At 43.1% G+C, this 24,258-nt stretch overlaps 1 protein-coding gene across 1 annotated transcript in view; it reads right to left on the bottom strand.

Annotated features, from left to right (window-relative positions):
- Nucleotides 1-24,258, bottom strand: part of PARM1 (prostate androgen-regulated mucin-like protein 1) — a 108,130-nt gene that overhangs the window by 30,529 nt on the left and 53,343 nt on the right. The window contains exon 2 of the mRNA XM_008521956.2: nucleotides 6,848-7,555. Coding sequence (XP_008520178.1) covers nucleotides 6,848-7,555 — 708 coding nt within the window. The remainder of the gene's footprint in view (nucleotides 1-6,847; nucleotides 7,556-24,258) is intronic.

The following is a 24,258-nucleotide window of genomic DNA, read 5'->3' on the forward strand; positions in this document are numbered from 1 at the left end:
TTACATGGCCTCCTTACCTATATTTTTAAAATTAAACCATTTTCCCCTTTAATATATTTTTAATATGTCATCTCAGTATGATGGTCATAAACTTACTACAATAGGCATTCTTTACGCCTAAAATTTCTCTATGTATACTTTCAAAGTCTGTTGGTTGTCATACTGTGGTGGCTGTGTGTTGCTGTGATGCTGAAAGCTATGCTGCCGAGATTTCAAATACCAGCAGGGTCACCCTTGGTGGACAGATTTCAGCAGAGCTTCCATACTAAGACACACTAGGAAGAAGGACCTGGCCACCCACTTCCGAAAATATTGGCCATGAAAACCCTTTAGATAGCAGCAGAGCACCATCTGATGTAGTGCTGGAAGGGGAGAGGATGGTGCAAAAAGACCGGGCAGGGTTCTGCTCTGCTGTCCACAGTGTTGTGAGGAGTCGGAATCAACTCAATGGCACTAATGCAACAAAAATACTTTTAAAATTATTCTTCCACCTTTTCTAGGAGTTGTCTTTTTTCATTCATCCTAAGAGTTAATCGGGAATAAGGAGACGTGTGGAGAAGAAAGTCCCTTGCAGGTGTAGACACAGAGATGTCTGGATGTCTGTCCCTGCTTAGTGCCCTTCATTTAAAGGAATTTATTAGCACAGTTCATACTGAATGAATATTGGGGTTCAGACTAGGAATTTAAAGTTCAAAGGCCTTCGCCAATTTTCATAATTGTGTGTCCTTCTCTCTGTAATGGAAAGTATAGGATACATAAGGCCAGTGGACACTTAGAATTTACAGACAAAGAGAATGTCCACTTTGCAACCAGCAGGGTGACTATACTTTTAAAGCTTGCACACACAACAACTGATGACGTTTTGAGTGTCACTTGGTGCCCAATGTCAGTTAACCCCTCAAGCATTTGCTGGGCAGTGAATTGTGCACAGTACCATTCAGTTTAGTTCAGGGAGTCAAGAACATTCTGTAGTCATAGTTTCCACCCTTGAAGAGCTCTGATTTAATAACACAAGGCAACTCAAATTTAACATATCACCTTTCTCTTTCTTTCTTTAAAAGCAAAACAAAAATTGAAAAATGAAAATCAAAACTCGTGTCTCCTGCACAGCTGCTTTCAGATGGCCGCTACCACCACCTGCTTCTCCTCCCACCAGGCAGCCCCACCCCCGAGACCCAGCCGGCAGCACGTGGCATCTGACTACACCTCATGTAGCTCATTTCCACAGTAGTTTTGTGGCCATCGGTCCTCCCCCAACTTTTCATTTCTACTAAATCAGGTAGGATGAGTGTAGTGGAAGGACCACTTGACTTAGGATCAGTCAGGAGAACTGAATTTGAATCCCGGCCTGTTCACTCAAGTAAGAACTTGAGTAAGTCACTTAATCTCTCTGGCCCCGATGTCACCTGTAGAACAGATACCATTGAGCTCACCTCACTGGACTGTTCTGAGGATTAGATGAGGGGCCACCTGTGTCACTTGCTAGCCCAATTCTTGGAATATATATATTCTCAGTAGTCTTCATATGAGTATGAATCTCATTTTTTCTGCATAGGAGAATTGTAACAAACAATTTTCATGGTATGATAGCCAAAAGAATCTGAAAGATTGTCTCTCTTGTATTCAGTTTATAGCAAAGCGTCCTTCAAGTCAGAGTAGTTAAGTGACATGATCTCTGAGTGACAATGGCAAACCAGCAACCAGGTATAAACTGGTCTACATGTTTCCAGTCCTGAATTCCCTGCAATTTCCTGCCAGTTGAGCACTCTTAAAATATAATTCTCAGCATTTTTCTCCCCCGATCAAAAGCCTTCAGTGACTATCAATTGCCTGTCAGATGAAGCAAATCATCTCATCCTGCTACTCAGGGTCCTCTAACACTTGTCCTGAAATCTTCCTTCCTGCTTCTTCTGCAGTGGCCCCCTCCACGTATCCTAGGATCCACCAAACCAGGCTACTTGCCATGATGTGTACATGCTACAGTGCAAACTCCATGAGAGAGGGGACTGTCTTATTCACGGCTAAATCCCTAGTGCCCAGCCAGATGACTGACTCATAGGAAAAGCTCAATAAGAGTTTCTTGAAGATGGTGGGCACTATGATAAATATAATAATAACAATAATAATAGTATTCACAATAGTGAAATAGTAATAATAATAATGATAATGAAAGCAGTAAATAATAGTAAAATAACAATCATAGGTATCAATTGAGCCATAGCTCAATAGCCACTAGGATGTAAATTTATCATCTCAACTAAACCTTACAATCCCATCATGTGGATACTCTCCTTATCCCATCTTACTGATGAGAAGACCAAGGCTCAGAGATTAAATAGCTTCCCTGTTATTAGCTGACTGACTCTTTCATTCATTTATTCAACAAATGTTATTAAGGGTCTACCATGTGTCGGGTTCTGTTCTAGGGGATGCAGATGTAACCTACATCTTCCTCTTTGTGGACAAGTCCTTGCTTTCATGGAGCTGACAGTCTAGTGGCAGAAAACAGACACTCACTCACCAAATAAACGAGATAAAGTCAGAACGTGGTAAATGATCAAAAGGAAAACAAAGCAACGTAAAGGAATCAGCCGTGATGGGCTTAGTATTTCAGACAGGGGTATGAGTAAAGGCTCCTAAGGAGATGACAGCAAAACAAAGTCTTGGTTGATGAAAAGGAGCAAGACATTAAAGCCCTGGCGAGAAAATATTTCAGGCAGATGGAACAGTAAGAGCAAAGGCCCTGAGGCAAGTGTCCTCAGTATGTTCAAGAAACAACAAGAGAGCAGTGTGTTTGCAGGTGAAAGTGGAGGAAGGTGAGAGCAGAGAGGGAGGGCGGGTTCAGATCATGCTGAGCGTGGTAGGCATGACACAGACTTCGGCTTTTGCTCTGATTCAGAAGGAAAGCAGTTGGAGTGTTAGAGCTGAGAAGCGACAGGATCTGTCCCAGGTTTGAAAAGGATCTCTCTGGCAAGGCTCTAGTGAGATCACTCACAGGAATATTAAAGTCATACACTGAGAGATGACAGGGCTGAGAGGAGATTGGTCTCTGATGGACTGGATGTGGAGTAGTGAGAAAGAAAGGAGTCTAGGATTAGTCCAAGGTTTGTGGCCTGAGGAATCAAAAGAAGAGAGGGAATGACTGTGGAGGAGCAGGCTGAGGGTTGAGGAAATCAGGAATTCATCTCATACATGCTAAGTGTGAGATGCTGGTGAGCCACCTACATGGAGATGATGAGTTAGTTGACAGCTGGCTATACATGTCTTTAGTTGAATGAAACAACACGGGGACAGAATTTTATATCTCAGAGTTACCAGCATATGGATGGCATTTTAAGTCCTGAGACGGGATGAGATCATCTCAGAAGTGAGTGTGGAGAGAAGAGGAGAGCGTGAGAGAGGAGGGCAGTGTTGGTGCAGGGCTGCTCTAGTGAGGAAGGTGAGGGGTGAAGTTAGGCAGCTGAGACTCAGAAGGAGCGTTCAGCCAGGCAGGGGAAGAACAAGACAGATACGTTCTGGAGGTCAAGTGGAGACAGTGCTTTAAAGATGAGGACAGTGACCGTCTGTGTCAAATGCTGCCAATAGGTTGGGTCAAGCCAGGCCTAACAATTAACCCCTACACGTGGTACTGTGGAGGGCACTGGATACCTCGACAAGAGCGATTTCTGTGTTTGCAGCTGCTGGGTGGACTCTGAACCCAGGCAAGTGCAGCATTAACTACTTTGCCACTGGTTCCCAACCTTTGCATGCAAGTGGCTGAATCTTCCTTGCCCTGTCTCTCCTTAGGCTCAAATTTCCCTGCATCTCCTACAACTCAGCTCATGTGCTCCATCACCGTGGAACCTTCCCTAATTCCTCTAGTTACATTTAACTGCCATGGCATTTGCCTTGTTTTAGAATTATTCACTGGTGACTATGTATAGATTTGTTGAATGAATGAATCCTTGGATTAGTAGAAATATGCTATGTGAACTCACACAGAATAAGACAAAATGCCAAATAAAAGCGTGGTATTATTACTGCCACTATTAAGGCAGCACAAGAATTTCTAAATGAGAACATCACCAAATAGTAATCTGGGAGCACAGTGTCCCAGGCTGCTGCTTGGTCTGCTGGGCTGAGCAAGGAGCAGGGCAGCAATGCTGGCGCTCAGAGAAGACTTGACTGCAGGTTCAAGGATTTGGGCTCTGGGTCCAGCTCTGCCACTGGGCGGTGTGACCTTGGGTGAGGCACCCCAAACTTCTGGGATGTAATTTCTTCACTTTGAAATGAACAGATTGTTATCACATCCGCTCAAAGATCCTTCCACCTATGTCGGTTCATTGTCAAATTAGAAACTAACGAGTGGTACTGAGAGCTGCTTGTGTCAGTTCTCTCTGCTTAAACTACAAAATCTCAAAGAACAGCTCTTAGACTTCTTACACCTCTTTGCATCATGCACAGGGGCTTGGTAGATGCACAATAAATATTTTCTGATTTAAGAGATCATAAGGGATAAATCTTCTTTGGCCTATGAGATGTGCACTGGCCTGTGCTCAGTGATCACCCTTTACCCTGCCACATCTCTCTCTTCTTGAGTCGTTCAATCATTCCTTCATTCATTTACTCTGGAGTTGCTACTGGGTGCAATACTGCCTAGAACTATAAAGCTTCAGGATCCAGCTTTGTCACTAATTTTGCGTCTCTTGACACACGGTCTAAAACAGAAGCCAGAACATTGGAACAGGACTGTCTTGGATAATCTAGCCCATGAAACTAGAGTACTTGTAGAAAGCAGTAAATTGCATCAGATTACAAAGATTTTCGCATGCCAAGCTCAGCATTTGTGCTCAGGAAAATTAATCCACCATGTCTAGGGTATCTTGGAGGGGGCAGAGAGTGGAAAAAGGGAGATCAGTTAGAAAACTAAAGGAGCAGTGCCATGTTGTTGGTGGTAAGGGCCTGAACTAGGAAACAAAGAAGCTATGGGGGTCACTGCCTGCAAGCCTGAACTTTGATGGCACCTTTGTTAGGGACCGTCTTTAAGACACTGAGTTAAGTCAACACCCACTCTTCTCCAGGTACCTAGTCTATGCTAGAGATGTTCCCTGCATTTGGGAGCACAGAAAGTACCAGGCAGAAAGTGGGGGCCTGGGGGTTGGAGTAGAGACAGACAGAAAGTACACATTTAAATGCAGTGTGATAAGTGCTGGCCGGAGGTATAACCAGGGTGCTAATGGGGATGGGGGCTGCACAGAGGAATCAGCATTTGAAGTAGGTGTGCCATATTTTTCCCTTTTGCTTCTCCAGATCCATTTTCCATCCTTCTCCACTTTGCTCTCTGACCTGCCCTCCAGGATGCTGACTTGTATGGATCACATTAATGGGTTTCCCTGTCCTTGGCTTCTGGCTGCACATCTGAGGGAAGGGGGTGAGCGAGGACAGATATGGATTCCCTTCTTCCAGGAGGTTAGCCTTAGGTTAGCTGTGCCCCTCAACCAAGAGTCACTATTCCTCTCGAAGTGGTGCAGTCCACAAGACTCTCTCCTTCTGGGTTCTGGTCACTGTTCTCTCCTCCTAGACCTGACTCATAACAGCTCTGCTATTATGATCCCCTGTGGTTCCCCTCTACCCCAGCCATACACTTTGTAATTCATTCCTTTGTCCCAGTTTGATTGTTTCCCTCTTTCTTGTTGGGACTCTCACTGATCTACTGGGCCTTTGCAATAAGAATGTGCAATTCTTTGGGACTTTATCCCCTTGTAAACTGTGAGTTCTTCCGTGAGGAATCATGGCTTGTGAATCTTAGCTCTCTCTCTCCCCACCTCCACTGTCTAACAGAGTTTCCATTCATGGTAGTTGTTTATTAATTGTTTGTTAAAAGGTGTTAATTTCTCCTCAGTCATAACCATTCCTTTGACCCCAGCTGGTCACGCATGGCTTTGTCTGGAATATTCCCCTCTCAGTCCACAGCCCTGGGAAGGGGCCATAGTTCCATTTTCTCCCTTCACCTTCTGGCTCTTCCCACCTCACTGCTTCTTAATCAAGAGGCCAAATGCTCCCACTAAGGCCTTTTCCTGCCCAATACCCTCAAGTCCTCAGGCTTCAGGTCAATGTTAGATGCATGTGACCTCAGAGAAGACCCTAAATCTCTCTCCACCATAATTTCCAAGATTGCAGGACTGAGATAAAAACAACACTAACTTCAGAGGATTGCTGGGAGAATAAAAACAAATGTGACGTCCTGTAAAATTTACTGTCTTTCCCATGAAATGTATCAGTGACTATAAGAATAGGCAAGTTCTCTACACCCCCGAGCCTACATGAGGTTCCATGAGGTAAACACTTTATTTCTACACTGAGCAGGATAATAATAACACGACATTTCCTGAACACTTACTTCCTGCCAGGAACTGTTCCAAGCACTCTATAAATCATCTCATTTAATCTCCACAAGATCTGTGTACGATAGAGCCTCTTTTGTCCCCATTTTATAGGTGAGGTAAAAAAATGGGAACAAAGAGATGAAGTAACTTGCCCAACGTCAGGAGTCAGAATTGAAACCTGGGAAGCTTGACCAAAAGCCACGCTGTTAATCCCTTTGCTTATATGGTCTCATTCGTTTACATTCCCTGTGACATATGTGAAGACAAATCATAAAGACTGGCCACAGTTAATGAGATAGTATGTGAAAATTGCCAAGTGACTAAAAATAAAGTTTACATTCTGGTGGAAATTCTCGTGAATTATAATTCAGCTCAGGTGTTGCACTCCAAAATTCAAACTTACTCAATTGATTTGGTAACTGAACTGCATTCTTAACAGCTCAGTGTAGTCAAGAACCCTAACATTCTAGACCGAGACTCACCTGAACTCAGTGCATGCTCCACTTCCTGCATGATCACCACGGAGGAGGTGGTGGTCTCCATGTCTAGGAGCACACAGGTCACTATGGCTGGCACAGTTGTTTGGGGTGTTGTCTCTGTGGGCACTAGCTCAGCTGTGGCATGTGAAGTGGGTGTGTGGCTAGAGCTGTGCTCCTCCACTGGGGACTCTGGTGTGGTTGGGCCTCCTGTGGGCTTCGTGCTGGTCTCAGTGGAGCTGTAGTTGGTGCTGATGGAGGCAGAAGGAACCTCTGGTGGTGGTGAGGTTGACAAGGGTGAGGGTGAGGGTGATGAGGCTGGAGCCTGAGGGGAGGTGCGTACGGGAGACTCAGTGGTGGACTGAGACCCTGTAGCTGGCACGCTCACTTCAGGGGTGCCCGAAGTGTCTTCGGTGGGCGTGGGTGTTAAGTGGACCCCACCACTTGTTGGTGAGGGGTCTGGGTTTGTGCCTTCCCAATTCGAGGTTGGGTTGGTGGTTTCCTCTTCTCTGGGCTCTATGGAAGCGTTCTTGGGGAGTGGAGCTGTCTGGACTGATGCTGTAACTGGGGGCACCGAGTTGCTGGACGTGCCACTGGTAGGGGAGGCAGGAGGGCTTTCTGGAGAGCTGATCCAGACGGCTGTCGGTGGGGTAATCTCCTCTGGCAGAGAAACAGGCAGGCGAGCTGGTGTAGGCATACTCTGGACCCTCAGTCCTGTGGAAAAGCCAGTACAAAAGTGGTTAATGTACGGGAACCTGAGAGGCAAGGCTGTGTCATGTATTTCCACAGGTCTTTCTCATTTTGCATCATGCCTCTACAATTGTGAAGGTGACTTTTTAAATATTTTCTTCTCACTAATTGCCCTCTCCTCCCTTTGTAACTATCAGTAGGAACCAGCCTGAAGGCTCAGCAGGAGCAAATAGTGGGTCAGTCAACACAAGTACAGCCAATACATGGATTGAACTATCTTGTCATCTGCTTGCTTAAAACCACGCCCTTAAAAAGTGAGACCCTCTGGGAACTGACTTTATGGGAATTTGTCTGGACTGTTGAGGGGCCTGCTTCACAATGCTGAGGAGATACCCAGGGTATGTGTTGGGGGAGGGGAAGGCATGGCTGGTGAGTGTGTGTGGTGACTGGCAGGAGAGGAGGCAGCCTCTGCAGAGGTCCCTCAGTCCTGCCTCACTCCTGCCATTGCAAAGCTAGAACAGCTCACTGATTGGCTGTTCCCCATCAGAGGAGCTCACTGATTGGCTGTTTCCTAACACAGGTGCTCACTGATTGGTTGTCCCCTGCCCCAGAATTATGCACAGGGATGTGAGGGCTATGGGCTCGCCTTTATGGGATGAATAAACGTGTGATCACATTCCCTGTGGAGCAGGAAAGGAGGAAGGTCCCAGAATAAAAGCTGAGCGCAGGAAGAAATTTGAGGTTTGAACATATTTTCTGAGACTAGCACCTAGTTATCCCAAATTCTAGCCTGGGGACTTTACAATCATTTTGCCACATAGTCTCTTTTATATTTTATAAAATTTAGTTAGTTTCCTTCCTTTCTCCCTCCGTTTATTCATTTAGTTTAATTAATTAATTAATTAATTAATTATTCAAGTATTTAATAAATGGCTTCTACATGCTAGCCCTCCGCTAGACATCGACTTTATGATTTCACTTTTTTTGTAACACATCTCTTGATTACCTCCTCATGCCCCTGACCACTCTCCAACTAGCTTTCCCCTAGTCAATTCCATCTCAGAGGATGGCAACCCCTTTCACTCAGTTATTCAGTTAAAAACTGAGACGCCATCGTTGATGCGTCTCTTTCCCTCACACCTCACATCAAATCCTTCAGCCAATCATGATGATTCTACCTTGACAATATATCCCAAACCAATCACTTTTCACCTCCTCCTCTATTATCTCAACTTCAATGGGCCACCAGTCACTCACCAGGACAACTGCCAGTGCCTCTTAATTGATCTTCTAGTTTCCAGGTTAACCCCTTTCTGTCTGCTTTTTACATAGCAGCCAGTATGATCTTCTCAAGTAGTAAATCAGATCATGTTCTTCAACTGATCAAAACCCTCCAAAGGTGTTCTGTTGTACTTAGAACAAAACCTAAAACTACTGCCCCATGTCATCCCATGTTCTCCTCAGTGATCCAGTTGGTCTCTCCTCAACTGTCACCTCCTCCTCAGAGGAGCCTTCCCACACAATCCTAACTAAAATTATTTCTACTCCAGCCCCTTGCTTATTTTTTAAAATATTTTTTGGAATTTTTTGTTGTTAAAATACACATAACACTATTTATCATTTTAACCATTTGTAAGTGTACAGTTCAGTGGCATCAAGTACATTCTCATTATTGTTCAACCATCATCATCATCTACCTCTAGAACTTTTTCATCTTCCAAAACTCAAACACTGTACCCCATCAAACAATACCTCTCCATTCTTCCCTCTCCCTAGGCCCTGGAAACCACTATTCTACTTTCTGTCTCTATGAATTTGTCTGCCCTAGGTACTTCATATAAGTAGAATCATACAGTATTGTTCCTTTTGTGACTGGCTTATTTCACTTAGCATAATATCCTCAAGGTTCATCCACATTATAGGACATGTCAGAACCTCCTTCCTTTTTAAGGCTGAATAATATTCCATTGTATGTATACACCACATTTTCTTTATCCATTCATCCATCGTTGGATACTTGGGTTGCTTCCACCTTCTAGCTATTGTGAATAATGCTGCTCTCAATATGAGTGTACAAATATCTGTTTGAGATCCTGTTTTAAATTCTTTGGGGTATACACCCAGAAGTGGAATTGGTGGATTGTATGGTTAATTCTATGTTTCATTTTTTGAGGAACTGTCACACATTTTGCTCATTTTGTTTTTCATAACAAAACCTGGTCTTATTCACTGCTGTTTTCTCCAAGCCTAGAACAGTGCCTAGGTCATAGTAAGTGCTCAATAAGTACTTGTGGAAGGAAGTGAGGAAAGAAGAGAGAGAAGGAGGGAGGGGAGGAGGGAGGGAGGGAGGGAAAAAATGAATTAACTTAAGAACTTGATTCAAAAATACTCCAGCATCTCTCTTCTACATATCACTTAGTAGGACCACATTGCTAATAGCTGCCTCAGGGGTGGCTGCCTACTGGTGTTACCTGAGGGAGGAACTTCACTTAAAAAGGCAACCTCACCCTGTCATTCCACCATAACATATACCTATGCCTGATGTCTTGTTAGGTCTTCAACTATTGAACCCTCCATACTCTGAGGAGATTTCCCTGAGGGGAACATATAGGTAACAGCCAACCATGACCAAGATTCATAAAGAATAAAACATGGGCTAGATTCCAGCATGGAGGAAGGGGGAAAGAGGAATGGAGAGGCCTTCAGGCACTTAGGATAAACTGCTTACTTCATTCTGCCAGACAACCGATTCAGTAGCTGATGGAAAGTCTTGCTACAGAATTTATACTGGAAACATAGTTTTCTCATTACTTAACTGAATTTAACATTTGGATTGTTATCAAAGTAATTGGTTTTATTTTATTTAAAAGGAGTTGGTCTGGTCCATAAACTATAGGAGAGTTACTCTCCTAGTAAACAGGAGGATGGATCTCTCAAATCAGGCCACATAATAGTCCATGTTGCTCTGGTGGACTTTTGGCAGCTGTGAAGTGTCAATAATTTCAGGATGAATACAGATCAAGAGATCTTTGAAATATGGAAAAAACAACAATTGGGACAAATATTATTAAAACACCGGATCTTCATATGTGACCTTTGGAACTTTTGGACCTGGCTCTGCACCCTGGTAGCTCCCATGGCTCATTAAGGATTTGAGGCCAAAAAAAAAATGACAATGTTTAACAACTATTCATAGTATCAAATAATAGATGGGGCAGATGGAGGCGGCGAGAGCCTTAGTCGAGCAGAGGTAGCCAAGTCAGTCTTCGGAAGCCTGAGATGAAGGAGGAGTGAATCATATACAAAGGAGAATTCATTCATTCATTCAAGCTTTTATTGAGTAGCTTCTACGCACATGGCTTGCCCTCAGAAAGTTCACCATCTAGCAGGAAAGAAAGCACAGCCAATTTCATGTCATACGATGTGATAAGTGCCTTATGGAAGTGAAAGCAAGTTTCATTGGGAGCTGTGAGGAAAGATGAATAAATTCTGTATGGGGACCATGAAATGCAAAAAAGATACAAAAGTCATTTTCAAATGACATTTAGAAAAGTCAGAGAAGAGATGGCATTTGAATTGGTTCTGAAAGGATGAGAACACACAAGATGCCATTAAGGTATATGATGTTCAGGGTGACACTTGCATTGTCATTTCCAGTGGAGCTAAAAGCTGTACCATAGAAATCATTATAGTGCTGAAAATGACACACTCCAGGAACTGGTTTTGTTACTGGAGACATCCATTTTCTTGTTTAACTCTAATATACTTTTATAACCTACCCTTCCTGCTTCCAAGGAGGTCTGGAGGTGGTCATTCATTTTTCATGGCTGCTTACAGGGTACTTAAAGTACTTTACAGTCTAGTTCAGGCAATTCCTACTTCTAACAAAACAAAAATGCACGAAATTGTGTGACAACACTGGTTATCTTCACTTGAACAAGGCATTAAAAGCCTCTGCTTTGCCTTATTTGATGGTACATTCCATATTGCTCTGGCTGCAGGAGAGTGGGTCCTCTTTCACATGAAGCTATTCAAGGCTCAGGTGCCATGACTATCCTAGAGAATGCCTGCTGTCCTAGTTGGTTCAGGCTGCCAGAACAAAATACCATAGACTGAATGGCTTTAACAACAGAAAGTGACCTCTCACAGTTTGGAGGTTGGGAAGTCCAATCAAGGTGTGGGCCAATTCAGCTTCTGGTGAGAGCTCTCTTCCAGGCTTGAAGGCAGCTGTCTTCTAGCTGTGTCCTCACCATGCATGCCCGTGGAGAAAGAGAGAGAACAAGCTCTCTGGTATCTCTTCTCATGGTATCTCAAGGTTCATCCTTGTCCTACCATGACGGCCCCTTGTCATGACTTCATCTAACCCTATTTACTTCCCCAAAGCCCCATCTCCAAATACCATCATATTGGGGATTAGGGATTCAACATTCAGAATGACTGAGTAATAGTCTCAGGAAATATCATTTCTGCTTTCTTATATGTAGGACCTGTGTTTCCACAAGAAAACCAACTGAATAAGTCAAACAGGTAAGGATGTATACTTCCTCAGGATTTCAAAGAAATTTTTAGAGCTAGAGAGGGCCTAACTGATAAGTGAGTATAGCCCCCCATTTGGTAAATGAGGGAACAGACACAGAGAGGGGAAGTGATGTACTAGAATTTACACATCTAAGAGGAGGAGTTGGGCAGTGTTGCCTGGAAAGAATCATGTAGGGACAGAGTTAGAACTAGAAATTCTACCTTCTGACCCTCCCACCCCCACAACAATGAGACCCAGCCTCAAAAAGGCTGGTGGAATGTACTGTAGCAACCACCCTTACAGAGTAAGCAAGGAGGAGCCCACAGGAGACTGGACAACTGTAGAAGATAAAATAATATAGTGCCCCAATCTGGTATCAAAATGGTGGCATAGGTGGACTCTGAACTCACCTCCTCCCAATCATCCCTGAGAGAGAACTGAAAACTGGATAAAAAGAACTCCCACAATAAGAGACAGTGCTCACTGAGGTGGGAGAGGCAGAAATTCCTTTCTGGAGAGAAGAACACCAACTTCTCGCTGTGGTGCTTCACAGCCAGTTGGAGGCAATCCCAAGGTACAAAGTCTTCCCTGGAGGAGTGGGAGATCTGAGGGGGGAGTGTTACCACAATAAGTAGCTTTTGGATTCAGCACAACCAAGACAAGTGTCATAACATCTGGCTTTTCTGGCTATTAACAACAATGGGGAATACCCCCAGAAAAGTTATCAGATGTAAGAGGAAAAAAAGCCTGCTCTTAAGGGGCCCACACACAAATTCACCTATTTCCAAAAGCAACCTAAAATCACCAGAAAGAAAGGTGCACAGTCTTCTGGTGAAAAGAGACTCACTTGATAGGCCCTGGGTGCATCTCGATGAGAGGTGAGACCTCCCAAGGTTGGGACCACCTCCCCAGGGACTGAGACATTGGTGGCAGCCATATTGTGACCTAGTATAGGCATGCTGACACAGATGCTGGCAGAAACCACTGGAGCTCTTTGCCTGGCCTGTTCAGGGGTCTGCCCCACCCACTAGAGCACTGATTTAATCCAGCTCAGCCAGGGCAGGCAGCCTGCCCTAGGGACTGGCTCCACCCAACAGTGAGCCATTGGGCAACTTGTGGGCCCACATAGGCAGGGTGCTTGGAACCTCTGCAGCTGGGCCAGTGGGTCCATGTCTGCAGGGCAGGGCATGCATGAGGGGCGGGCCTGCATTGGGACAACTGAGTCTGCTTCAGGGGGTTGGGGTGTATGCATAGGGCAGGACTGTGTTGACTAGGTGTGCGGTGCTGTGGGTGGCAGGGCTTGTCTATTGCAGGAGACTTGTGCTTCTCAAACAGCCACATAGGGGATCGGCCCTATCTTCCAAAGCCTGAAACAAGTGGGTACTCCCATGCCTGGGGCTGGTCCCACTCAACTGCAATCCTGAGAGAGCTGACAACAGCCTTACAGGCCAGAGGCGTACAGCAATTGCAAGCCCCTGAGCCTAGCAACCAGTCACAAGGGGGATATACTCACTTAACAGAAAGACTGCAACAGGAATGTGCTATTAGACCTTGCAGCCAATTGTTCTGGGCCTCTCCATGCCCAATAGTGACTGAAGGGATCATAGCAGCCACACACAGCTGAGCATTACAACCAGATGGCCAGGGGGACAGCCTAGGCTCCCTGAGCACCTGCAGCGAGAGCAACCCCGCCACAACAGAAGGATACATGCAACTCTCACAGGGGACACCCCTGGAATGTTTGGAACTTGTGATGAGAGAGAAGCACATTGCTGGGCCTCATAGGGTATCTCCTACATAAGGCCACTTCTCCAAGATCAATACATAGCTGACCTACCAAATAAATATATATAAGCACAGAGAAAGAGGCAAAATGAGAAGGCAAAGGAATACATTCCAAGTAAGGAAACAGGACAAAACCACAGAAAAAGAACTAAACAAAACAGAGATAAACAATCTACCTGACAAAGAATACAAATTAATAGTCATAAAGATGCTCACTGATCTTGGGAGAAGAATGGATGAACTCAGTGAGAACATCAATAAAGAATTGGGAAATACAAAAAAGAGCCAATCAGAAATGAAGAATACAATATGAGAAATGAAAAATTCACTAGAGAGGTTCAATAGCAGAGTAGACAATACAGACGAATGGATCGGTGAGGTGGACAAAAGACTAGAGGAAACCACCCAAACTGAATAGATAAAAGGAAAAGGAATTAAAAAGAATGAGGACAATCTAAGGGACCTCTGAGACAACATCAAGCACACTATCATCCATATTATAGGTGTCCCAGAAGGACAAGAGAGAGACAAAGGGGCAGAGAATCTATTTGAAGAAATAATAGCTGAAAATTTTTCTAACCTAAGGAAGGAAACAGACATCCAGGTACAGGAAGCACAGAGAGCACCAAACAAGATAAACCAAAAGAGGCCCACAACAAGACACATTATAATCAAAATGTCAAAAACTAAAGATAAAGAGAGAATCCTAAAAGCTGTAAGAGAAAGACAACAAGTTATATACAAACGAAACTCCACAAGGCTATCAGCTGACTTCTCAGCAGAAACCTTACAGACTGGAAGGGAGTGACATGATATATTTACAATGCTGAAAGTAAAAAACCCATAGCCAAGAATACTCTGCTTGGCAAGGTTATCATTCAGAATGGAAGGAGGGAGAAAGAGTTTCCCAGACAAGCAAAAACTGAAGGAGTTTATCACCAAAAAACCAGCCCTGAAAGACATGCTAAAGGGATTTATTTAGGTTGAAAAGAGAAGACCACAAATAGGAGTATGAAAATTATCAAAAAAAAAAAAAGCCAACCCCACAATAAAGTCACTGGTAGAGGCAAATATACAGTAAAGGTAGCAGATCAACTATCTATGAAGCTAATATGAAGATCAAAAGACAAAAGTACTAAAATTATCTATTTCCATGATAAGAGAGTAACAGATACACACAAAAAAGAGGTTAGATATGGTATCAAAAACATAAAATGTGGGAGGAGGGGAGTAAAAGAGTAGAGCTTTTAGTAAGAGGTAAAGCAAAAGAGACCATCAACTTAATATAGATTGCTATAGACATAGGTGATATATATATATATATCACAAATATATACATATATATGTGATTACCTCATGGTAATCACAAACCAGAAACCTATAATAAATACACAAAAACTTAAGAGAAAGGAACCCAAACATAATACTAAAGAAAGCCATCAAACCACAAGGGAAGAGAGCAAGAGAAGAAGAAAGGAAAGGAGAACAACTAAAACAGCCAGAAAAAAAAGTAACAAAATGATATTAAGTACCTTCTTATCAATAGCTACTTTAAATGTCAGTGGACTAAATGCTCCAATCAAAAGGCATAGGGTGGCCAAATGGATAAAAAAACAAGACCTATGTATATATGCTGCATACAAGAGACACACTTCAGACCTAAAACACTCACAAACTTAAAGTGAAGGAATGGAAAAAGATACTCCACGCAAATGGCAAAGAAAAGAAAGCTGGGGTAGCAATACTTATATTAGACAAAATAGACTTTAAAACAAAAACTGTAACAAGAGACAAAGAAGGGCACTAAATAATGAGAACGGGAGCAACCCAACAAGAGAATATAACACTTGTAAATATCTATGCACCCAACATAGGAGCATCTAAATATATAAAGCAATTATTAACAGACATAAAAGGAGAAATAGGCAATAACACAATAATAGCAGGAGACTTTAACACTCCACTTACACCAATGGATAGATCATCCAAACAGAAGATCAATAAGGAAACACTGGCCTTAGAGGACACATTAGACCAAACAGATACTAGTAGATATATACAGAACATTCCATCCAAAACCTGCAGAATAAACATTCTTTTGAAATGGACATGGAACATTCTCCAGGATAGATCACATATTAGGTGACAAAACAAGTCTCAATAAATTTAGGAAGACTGAAATAATACCAAGCATCTTTTCTGACCACAACAGTATGAAATTAGAAGTCAACTACAGGAAGAAAATCAGAAAAGCCACAAATATGTGGAGATTAAACAAAATGCTACTGAACAGTGATTGGGTCAGTGAAGAAATCAAAGGAGAAATAAAAAAATACCTGGAGACAAATGAAAATGAAAATATGACAGGCCTACCTCAACAAACAAGAAAAATCTCAAATAAACAATCTAATGGTGTGCCTAAAGGAACTGGAAAAAGAAGAACCAACAAAGCCCCAAATCAGTAGAAGGAAGGAAATGATAAAAATCAGAGGAGAAATTAGTGAAATAGAGACTAAAAAAGCAAGACTAAAAAAGCAAGAGAAAAAAATCAATGAAATTAAAAGCTGGTTCTTTGAAAAGATAAACAAAATTGACAAACCTTTAGCTAGAATCACCAAGAAAACAGAGAGAAGCCTCAAATAAATAAAATAACAAATGAAAGAGGAGAAATTACAATGGACACCTCAGAAATACAAAAGATTTATAAGAGAATACTATGAAAACCTATACATCAACAAATTGGATAACCTAGAAGAAACAGATAAATTCTTAGAATCACACAACCTTCCAAAACTGAATCAAGAAGAAATAGAGAATTTGAATAGACCAAACACTAGTAAAGACATTGAAATAGTAATCAAAAACCTCCCACAAAATAAAAGTCCAGGAACAGATGGCTTCCCTGGTGAATTCTACTAAACATTCAAAGAAGACTTAATACCTGTCCTTCTCAAACTCTTCCAAAAAATTGAAGAGGAGAGGAAGCTTCCTAAGTCATTCTAAGAAGCCAACACTACCCTGATACCAAAACCAGACAAGGACAACACAAAAAAAGAAAATTATAGGCCAATATCACTGATGAACATCAATACAAAAATTCTCAACATAATAGTAGCAAATTGAATACAACAATACATTAAAAAGATCATACACCATGATCAAGTAGGATTTATTACATGGATGCAGGGATGGTTCAACACCTGCAAATCAATCAATGTGATACATTAACAAAATGAAGAATAAAAATCACATGATCATCTCAATAGATGCAGAGAAAGCATTTGACAAGATACAGTATCTGTTTATGATAAAAACTCTCAATAAAATGGTATAGAAGGAAAGTAGCTCAACATAATAAAGGCCATATATGACAAACCCACAGCTAATATCATTCTCAATTGAGAAAAACTGAAAGCTATTCCTCTAAAAACAGGAACCAGACAAGGATGCTCACTTTCACCCTTCTTATTTAACAGAGTATTGGAAATCCTAGCCAGAGCAATCACACAAGAAAAAGAAATAAAAGGGATCCAAATTGGAAAAGAAGAAGTGAAACTGTCACTATTTGCAGATGACAGGATTTTATATATAGAAAACTCTAAAGAATCCACCAAAAACTTTTAGAAATAATAAAGGAATATGGTAAAGTTGCAGGATATAAAATAAACATACAAAAATCAGTTGCATTTCTATACACCAACAGTGAAGTAGTAGAAATAGAAATTAAGAATACAATCCCATTACAATTGCAACAAAAAGAATAAAATACCTAGGAATAAATTTAACCAAAGAAGTGAAAGATCTGTACACTGAAAACTATAAAACATTGTTGAAAGAAATTGAAGAAGCCACAAAGAAATGGAAAGATAGTCCGTGCTCTTGGATTGGAAAAATTAACAGTTAAAATGTCCATACTTCCTAAAGCAATCTACAGATTCAACGCAATCCCTATCAAAGTTCCAACAACGTTTTTCACAGAAATAGAACAAAGAATCCTAAAATTTATATGGCACAACAAAAGACTAGAATAGCCAAAGGAATCCTGAGAAAAAAGAACAAAGCTGGAGGTATCACATTCCCTGATTTCAAAATACACCACAAAGCTATAGTAACCAAAACAGCATGGTACTGGCACAAAAACAGACACATAGATGATGGAATAGAATCGAGAGCCCAGAAATAAACTCACATATCTCTGGACAACTAATTTTTGACAAAGGAGCCAGTAACATACAACAAGGAAAGGAAAGTCTCCTCAACAAATGGTGTTGGGAAAACTGGACAGCCACATACAAAAGAATGAAAAGAGACCATTATCTTACCTCATACACAAAAATTAACTCAAAATGGATTAAAGACTTGAATGTAATGCCTGAAACTATCAAACTTCTAGAAGAAAACACAGACAGTAGGCTCTTCAACATTGGTCTTACAAGCATATTTTCATGTACCATGTCTGATCGGGAAAGGGGAACAATAGAAAAAGTAAACAAATGGGACTACATCAAACTAAAAACCTTCTGCACAGCAAAGGAAACCATCAACCAAACGAAAAGACAACCTAACAATTGGGAGAAGATATTTGCAAACCATATATCTGGTAATGGGTTAATATGCAAAATATATACAGAAGTCATACATGTCAATGATGAAAAAACTAACAACGCAATTAAAAAATGGGCAACAGATCTGAACAGACATTTCTCCAAAGAAGATATGCAGATGGCCAACAGGCACATGAAAAGATGCTCAACAGTACTAATTATTAGGGAAATGCGAAACAAAAGTACAATGAGATATCACCTCACTCTCATTGAAATGGCTATAATTAACAAGACAGAAAATAACAAGTGTTAGAGAGGATGTGGAGAAAAGGGAACTCTCATACACTGCTGGTGGGAGTGCAAACTGGTGCAGCCACTATGGAAAACAGTATGGAGATCCCTCAAGAAATTAAGAATAGAATTACCATACCATTCAGCTATTCCACTGCTGGGTACTTATCCAAAAAACATGAATGTGTAAAGATATATGCACCCTTATGTTCAGTGCAGCATTATTCACAATAGCCAAGATTTGGAAGCAACCTAGGTGCCCATCAAGGGATGAATGGATAAAGAAGATGTGGTTTATATACACAATGGAATACTACTCAGCCATAAAAAAGGATGAAATCTTGCCATTTGTGACAACATGGATGGACTTTGAGGGTATTATGCTAAGCAAAATGAGTCAGAGGGAGAAAGTCAAATACTGTATGATCTCACTCATAAATAGAAGATAAAAACAGCAAACAAACACATAGAGACAGAGATTGGATTGGTGGTTACCAAAGGGGAAAGGGAGAGGAAGGAGGGCGAAAAGGGTGATTAGGCACATGTGTGTGGTGATGGATTGTAATTAGCCTTTGGGTGGTGAACATGATGTAATCTACACAGAAACAGAAATATAACGATGTACACCTGAAATTTATATAATGTTATAAACCAATGTTACCACAATAAAAAAAAAATGTAGTGCTCCATATACCTTCCCACCCAGAGGAGAGCCACTTTCCTTTCAAGAAAAGAATTACTTAAAACATTTCCTTGAGGAAATGGCAGAGTAAACAAGAATGAAGAAATTGAATCCATTAATCTCTTAATTAGAGGTGAATGAGCCTTGTTCCAAAACACAGTGACAATGCCAGGTATGCTGTGCCCTGCCTGGTCAGTGACAGACCCTCATGCCTGAAATGAATTAACTCAAGGAAGGAAATCTCTCAGACTTGGTCCAAATGAGAGGTCTAGGATATGATGGTCAACTTAATCTTAAATTCCTCCTTGTGAGTTTACAAATGGCAGCCTTTTCTGAAGTTTGGTCAAGTGGAAGCTCTCCTTTGTAAGAATGGCTGACGGACTGTTGTTCAGAAGAAAAGTAGATTCTTTGTTGGTTAGAAAATTATTTGTTTCTTGTCCTTTATGGGAGAGACCAATACCATTTCTATTTCTTTGATGTATGAAAGAACTGTGTCTGGCTTGACCCAGGTTTCCTGCCTTGTCAGGAGGAAAGATCTGGGGGCTGATGGCTGGGACAGGTAGGTGAGTTCTCCCAATGCTGAGAGGAGTTACAGGATATTCCAGGGTAGAGAGTCTGCATTCTGCACATGTGCTCTCGCTTCCTGGCCCAACTGGGTGTCAGGAATACAGGTCTGCAACACTGGCAGCCAGTGGACAGCGAGTGTCCTGAACTGTCACCCCTTCCTGGGTTTCCTGAGCAGCGACCTGGGCCAGCACCGGAGTCCCAGCAGCCTGATGTCCTGTGCTGCTCATCTATACTCCCCCCTCCCCACCAAATGTCCTTTCCTGCCCTTGGCTTGTCAAGGACCGGAGAAAACACATGACAAAGCTTTGGCAAATTCGGTGAAAATCAAATGCAGTCAAGCCCTCTCGTTGCTGCCAAGTCGGCTGAGTGTTGCCTTTGCCTGTGGTCTCTGTGGATCACGCCAGGCCTGCCTGGCAGAGGCCCCAGAGCGCTGAAGGTCTGCACACTGAGTGTTGGCTAAGGGTTCCTCCACACAGCCACCCTGGGAGCTTCTTACAAGGCCAAGTGGACCATATCGCTCCCCTTCGAGGGCTGAGGGGAGGAAAGCCTGCCCTGGCTTCTCCCTCTACTGAGGATAAAACTTCGAATCCCCACTGAGGCCTAGAAGGCTCTCCCTGATCCGGCCCCAGTCTGTCCAGCCTCACCCCCCGACCAGGCTTTTCCTTTATTGTATTCCTTCTGCCTAAACAGCTCTTCCTCTTTTCTCTGCCTGATTTACCCCATTCATCCTTCCAGTGACAGTTTAAGGGCCTCTGCTGCTTCTCCTGCTAAATCCATCCCCCGACCCCCAATCCCTTATGTGCTCAGAGCTTCTTGCATCTTAACTTCATAGCACAGAAACTGGCATGTAACTATGTAACTGCTTATGGGATGCTCGGTTAATGCATGCCCCCGCTTCAGACTAAGATTCGCGTGGAACAGGGACCATAGTGGATTTGCTCACCATGTATCCTCATTGCCCATAGTAGGACTTCACATATATATATCTCTCTTAATGGAATGGGTGAGTAAGCTGAGCACCCTGTGAAGGGCACTGTGCTGAGCACTTTACGTGCATCATCTCATCTAATCATAATAACTGTTCTTATCATGGTTTCACAGATGATGAAACAGAGGATCAGAAAAGTTAGGTAACTTCCCTAAGGTCACATGGCTGTTCCATGGAACGACTGAAACTTGAACCTGAAACTGTCTGGCTCCAGACTAACCTTTAACCACTCTACTGTATTCCACTGGGAAGTGAAAGGGTGTTTTTGAAGTCTAGGCCCCACGTTCGTAAGGCAATCAATCACCAGTTTTCCTCCATTTCCCCTAATAAATTCTCTTGTGTGGGCCACTACAGTGATCTTTAAAAAAATTAGCTGATATACGAACCCTTTTCCTTCCCTTTAATCCTGTTACAGGCTCCCTAAGGTCCTCAGCATAAATCCTAAACTCCTTGGCTAGCACTTAACACCCTTCAGGATCTCCTGACCACCCCCCCACCCACCCTCCACCATAAGCCCTGCGATTTCAGCAATCTGAAGCAGCATGTGTGTTCCCTGACTGTGCCTCCTTGCTTTTGCATCACTGTGCTTCCCAGCTTGACTCCCTTCTCCTCAGCCCAATTCTGAGAACTCAAGAGCCTCCCCTCTACGAAGGATTCTCCAACTTGACCAAGCCCTTCCCTCTACGCGGCAACAGCCCTTCATACAGACTTTAATTGTAGCCCACATTAGATTTAGTCATAATGCCTTTCCATGCTTGTCCCCCATCAGGCTGGGAGCCCTCACAATAGGGACCACAGCTTGTTTTTTTGTGTCTTAGTGCCTAGCACAGAGAAGGTGCTGAATAAATATTCATTGAGTAAAAACATGGATTTTCTACCCTTTGAAAAACGGAAATGTTCTCTGGCTTATACGCTGGGCCATGATAGCAGAAATGCATCTTCCCTTTGATTTGTCTGTAAGTTCCACAAACGCCACCGGTTAATAGGAACTTTTGGATGGGTTTCTAAACAGACTTTCGCTATTGTTGCTTGCTTGTTTCCACTTTGGAGACTGCAGGGGCTTCTCTGTCTGTGTGACACAGACCAGAGTCATCAGCTCTTGAAATGCTAGCCATCAACCAGTTGGCCCAAACACAGGCGGGCCTTACCACTCTTGCACTGAATGGATTAACCTTCAGCAAGCGTTTAAGAGAGAGAAAGAGAGAGAATTAGAAACAAATCTTAAAATGATATATATGTTTTTAATATCAGAGCTAGATCTTAGTGTTCTTTAGGTTGGGTGAAGCCACTGTTTGGAACCTGTATGCTTACAAAAATTTCCCATGTTGCCTTTGGTTGGGGCTGCTAAGGGCACCCAACACTCCAAAAGTTTCATCTAACATCTGCAAAACCATTACTAATCAGAGTCTGGTCCAACCATATGGTATCTGAAAGCTGTCATATGTCTAGACAGAATGTGTAAGCCCCAAAGCTATCAAACTGTGTTTAAGAAGACACTTGTTTGAAGTAGAAAAGCCATATTCTCCTGAGTGTTTTGTTTATGCAAACAAAATACAATTCTGGTCCAAAAAGAGGAAAAGCACTTCTGTTTTCCAGTTACCGAATCAGAACCTGCAGACCTGCTGTACCATCCAATTTCTCCATCCATAAAATCAGCACTAATGATATCACCAGGCTCCCTGGGGGTGCTGTGAATGCTAATGAGAGAATAACGTTTGTGAAGAATGCTGTACTTCCTGGGGAAAAAATATACCGTTTTCTTTCTTGTCAGTCAAATGCAGCCCAAAACTCATTAGGTTGAGAAGGACTGTAGTGGTGGCCTTAGGAGGTCCTCCTTAAGAGGAGGCGGGGCTGAGCAAGGATGCCAACAGGTGCCAGAAACCCTGCAGGTACCGTTTTTGGGTTTCTCAGGGTAGGGCAGTGGAGACAAAGAGACAATGTGGGGAGGGCAGCTACCTTCCCTTCGGCTGCTTTGTGTTTGAAGGTGGATACAGACACCTGTAGTGGGTAGTGGGATGGGAGGAGATGACGACCTAATGCCTCCTTCAGATAGCAAGGGATTTTTCGGAACAACAACGTCAAGTTCTCTGGTACTTCCCTTCCATGGGCCCAGTCCCAACGTTGGTGGGGCCCAGGGTAAGAGTACAGACGCATGTCCACAGAGTGAATGTCTAAATATGTAACCGTTATAAATTAAGATGTGTCTGAGGCCCCGCCTGTGCTCCATCCAGGGCCCTGTAGCCCGCTCTCAGGGGATCCCTCTAGTGACCTCGAGACTAATGGAACCAGGGATGTGCTGGGCGGTGCAGGCCAAAGCTGGGCCTGGGCCCAGGATGGAGACTGACCTGGCCACGTTTCCCAGGCCGCTTTGGTAGGCAGGCTCCCCTTTGCCAGGCCTCACTCTCTGGCAGGATTTTCAGGCCTTCCTAAGCAGAGGGGAAGGAGGGGGTGCAGGGAGCACTCTGGGCGATTGGCAAGGCGACTGACTTTAAACAAAGGCAGCCACTCCTCGGTGACTCCAGCCCGGCTACGATTCTCTCCTCCCTACACTCACTCAGGTGCTGGGGGCCACACCTGCTGGCCTGGGGGCCCAGTCAGCTCCTGTGCCTCTCCTGTTTGCTCAATCGGTTACTGAAATTTCAAAAGAATTTCTCATGGGATTGAAAGGAAAAAAAAAGTCTTCGTGCTTGAGTGTTTGTAAAATCTCTTGCCTGGTGGACAGGAAGCTAACCCCTCCTTCCACCCCAGATCTGAGATGCCTAAATCACAGTCAGCCCATTTCTCAAACCCTGCAGCCCCTGGAAATGATTAGAACTGAAGAGAGGCCACAACATCAGCCTGCTCTGACTGTGAACCTCTTCCTTTGGAAGACCTTTTTTAGACCTAGAATTGCCCAAATGGCTGAGGCCACTCTGGTGCAGTTGCACCACTGCCTTCTCAGCCTCAATGTACTTGTCCACTTCTTCCCCCACTTTGTCTCCAGTTCAGCCGAGTGCACCGTCCATGACTCCTTCTTCACAAGGAGCTGGAGCTCTTTAGGTGGTCAGCTCCATGGCAATCTGCCTTTGCAAGGACGGATCTCAGGGGCATCCCGAGCTGCTGCATCCTGGCATTCTTTTTTTTTTTTTTTTTGCTGAGGAAGATTTGCCCTGAGTTAACACCTTTGCCATTCTTCCTCTGTTTTATATATGAGTTGCCATCACAGCATGGCCACTGATAGGCAAGTGGTGTAGGTCCACGCCCAGGAACCAAACCTGGGCCACTGAAGGAGAGCACACCAAACTTAACCACTAGGCCACCGGGAGTGGCCCCATGCTGGCATTGTTACTGGTGAATTAGTAGGCAATTTGA

Source organism: Equus przewalskii, chromosome 3 (genome assembly GCF_037783145.1).
Source record: "Equus przewalskii isolate Varuska chromosome 3, EquPr2, whole genome shotgun sequence".
Taxonomy (NCBI): Eukaryota; Metazoa; Chordata; class Mammalia; order Perissodactyla; family Equidae; genus Equus; species Equus przewalskii.